At 39.8% G+C, this 3,344-nt stretch overlaps 1 protein-coding gene across 1 annotated transcript in view; it reads left to right on the plus strand.

Moving 5' to 3' along the window:
• Positions 1-2,182, plus strand: part of TTC9C (tetratricopeptide repeat domain 9C) — a 7,124-nt gene extending 4,942 nt beyond the window's left edge. Inside the window, exons 2-3 of the mRNA XM_012665327.1 lie at positions 222-404; positions 1,837-2,182. Coding sequence (XP_012520781.1) covers positions 222-404; positions 1,837-1,931 — 278 coding nt within the window. The 3' untranslated portion in view covers positions 1,932-2,182. The remainder of the gene's footprint in view (positions 1-221; positions 405-1,836) is intronic.
• Positions 2,183-3,344: the final 1,162 nt, after the last annotated feature.

Here is a 3,344-nt window from a genome sequence, read left to right on the forward strand (position 1 = left end):
TGTAGTAGGCAATCAATGGATACTGAAGTAGATTGCAGGGTATGTAAAGCTTTGATTCACTCCTGTATCCCTAATACCTAGAAGAGTGTCTGGCACACGGAAGACACTTGAGTAGAATGTTGTTGATGCTGTCCTGTGTTTGGTACTGCCTTGAGCTGGCCAGTGTAACCCACTGTAATAAGTCCCTCCTCCCTCTTCTCTCCTTTCATCTGGCCCATTAGCCTGTCTCCTTCAGATGGAGCCAGTAAACTACGAACGAGTGAGAGAATACAGTCAGAAAGTCCTGGAACGACAGCCTGATAATGCCAAGGCTTTGTATCGGGCTGGAGTAGCCTTTTTCCATCTGCAGGACTATGACCAAGCTCGACACTACCTCTTGGCGGCCGTCAATAGGCAGCCTAAAGGTGAGCAAGAAGGGGACTGAAGTGGTAGGGACAAATAAAATGGTCCTGCCGTGGTGGTATCTGTGGAAAGGGGGTTTTGTTTTATTTTACTTTATCGATTTATGGATTTTGTTGTCATTTGTTTGGTTCAAAATTGAAAACATATTAAAAGGTATACAATGAACAGGGCTTTCTCCACTCCTGTGTTCTTGTCTCCCTGGGAGAGCAATATTATTAGTTTTGTGTATATCCTCAGGAAATATTTGTATGTATATCTGTATATATGTGTGTGTGTGTGTGTGTGTGTATGCCTGTTTCATATATATGTTTGCATGCCTGCTTTATATATAAAAAAATTGCTGCTCCCCCCTACTCTATGATAGGGATTTAAAAACCGTTGTTTTTCAAGGATCAATTCCTCGCCTTTAAGAGTGACTGGAATAAGGTGTGGATCCCAATGACTAAACTTGATAATCCTCATTTTGCCAGCTCTCCAATGGGGGGCTGGCCTTTGCTTTAGCTGTCATTTTGTCCTGTAGCTCAGCTAACCCCAGGTACAACCTAGAAAAAAGGCAGGGCTACTGAAAGAGAATTTGAGACTTGGCGCTTTACTTCCAAGGCAAAAAGTATATTGTGAAAAAGAACAGACTCATTCCTATGTTGGTTGGTTCAGAGCTGAAAAGTGTCTCCCTTTTTGCATTCTGGCTTAGAGCAGCCACTGGATGCTAAAAGCAGAAGGCCCCCAAACATATAGCAACGCAATAAAATCTCGCTAATTTAAATGAATGGGAATGCCGCTATGAATTAATAAAGATATAAAATATAAGCTATTTGTTTATATTTCTTACTGTCATAGATTAACTGCTACCTATGAGAATAGTATCTTTAGAGGCTCTGCTATAGTTAAAATAACTGTTTCATCAAACTCCCTTTCAAGACTGGGCGCAGTAGCTCATGCCTGTAATCCTAGTACTCTGGGAGGCCGAGGCAGGAGGATTGCTTAAGGTCAGGAGTTTGAGACCAGCCTAAGCAAGAGTGAGACCCCATCTCTACTAATAATAGAAAAAATGAGCTGGGCATGGTGGTGTGTACCTGTAGTGCCAGCTACTCAGGAGGCTGAGGCAGGAGGATCGCTTCAGCCTAGAAGTTTGACATTGTAGTGAGCTACGGTGTCACCACTGCATTCTAGCCAGGGTGACAGAGTGAGACCCTGTCTCAAAAAAAATAAAATAAAATCTCCCTTTCATTATAAAATTAGCAAGCAGCCCAGCCCTGTACAGAGATTTTTTTAAAAACTCAAAGTGGTATTAATGAGATTTACTATTGCATAGAATGCTTGTGATATATTCAGATCTTGGAGAGAAAAAAAAATGGGAGTGTGTTAACAGTCCTCTTGCCCTAAGGTGCAGTTTTGGTGTAACTGTCTCTAATTGCCTTCTCATCATCTTCCAAGATGCCAATGTCCGGCGGTACCTCCAGCTGACACAGTCTGAACTCAGCAGCTACCATAGGAAAGAGAAGCAGCTCTACCTGGGCATGTTTGGTTAATGAAGAAGAAAGATGCTCCTTCACTTGAAGTTAGGTGGACTATTAACACCCATCAAGGGGAAACCTGAGCCTCAGCAAGAGAAATTAACCCTATACCTCTGACCCAGGTGGATTTCTGTTTTCTTTCCAGTTCTGCAGACTCTTTACTACTTATACAGTCTGTGTCTCTTTTTGTCTGTTAATGTATATATTTGTATAGCTTTCAATAGATGTTGGGGATATTTGCCTTAAGAAATACAATCAGAAAACATTCATAAGCATGCTCGCTTCGACAGCACATATACTAAAATTGGAACAATACAGAGAAGATTAGCATGGCCCCTATGCGAGGATGACACTTTTTAAAAATAAAAAAAAATAAAATGAAAACATTCATCAGCTATGGGTGAACTCAATCATATCTCTGGCGTAGATTTCAATAATCGATGCTGTTAGATGTATTCATATTCAGAGAAGAAGGCTACCAGAGGATTAAATAATGATAGGTAAAAAGGAGTTTCTTCCCTTTGTTTTCTCAATTGCCCAAAGCCAAACTGGGAAACATATTTTTGGGAAACTAGACAATTATAAATTGGGCCCAAATGTATTAAAATGAAAGTTTTTAGATTAACCATTTTTGGTTAAATTAATTCCTTATTCTCTTTAACATTCCACACACATTCAGATTCTTTTTCCCCTACAAAAATATGTTTCCCTACTTTTTTCTTGCTATTGCTCATACACAGATCATTAATATAGTATACTTATTTATTTTTTTCATTAAACTATTCTAAAACCTCTGGAGTCAAGCATTTAAGTATTTATTTAGGCTGGGCACAGTGGCTCACGCCTGTAATCCTAGCACTCTGGGAGGCCGAGGTGGGAAGATCACTTGAGCCCAGGAGTTTGAGGTTGCAGTGAGCTATGATGATGCCACTGCACTCTGGCCCAGGCAACAGAGTGAGACCCTGTCTCAAAAAGAAAAAAGTATTTATTTAATAACAAAAAAAACCCAAGTAAACATTTTTCTTTTCTTTTTTTTTTTTTTACAGAGTATAGTGTTCACAGACATTTTAATTTTTAATAGATACATATTTATAGTATGCTCATTTCTCTAAAAATTGTAAGAAAGATTACCAAGTCCTTCATGCTCTAAAAAAAAAGATTACCAAGTCTTCTGGAAAAATACCATAACAGAGCAGGGTAAAAACATAAATCTATTCTTATCTGTCACCCTGTAGTTTGTAAGAGCTCAGGTCGTTCCAGAGAAGGCAGACAATGAGGAAGGGCTCTTCTTGCTTAGTGCCTTTTAAGCACCTGATGGAACTCTCTGGAAGCTGGGCATGGTTGTAGGTTGCAGATCTGGTGCAGTCTTGGCTCAGTGGAAGGCTCCATCAACCAGGAGCTCCTTTGTCATTCTGTTTACTCATTGTG

This window comes from Propithecus coquereli, unplaced genomic scaffold (genome assembly GCF_000956105.1).
Source record: "Propithecus coquereli isolate 6110/MARCELLA unplaced genomic scaffold, Pcoq_1.0 Scaffold120, whole genome shotgun sequence".
In the NCBI taxonomy this organism is placed as follows: domain Eukaryota; kingdom Metazoa; phylum Chordata; class Mammalia; order Primates; family Indriidae; genus Propithecus; species Propithecus coquereli.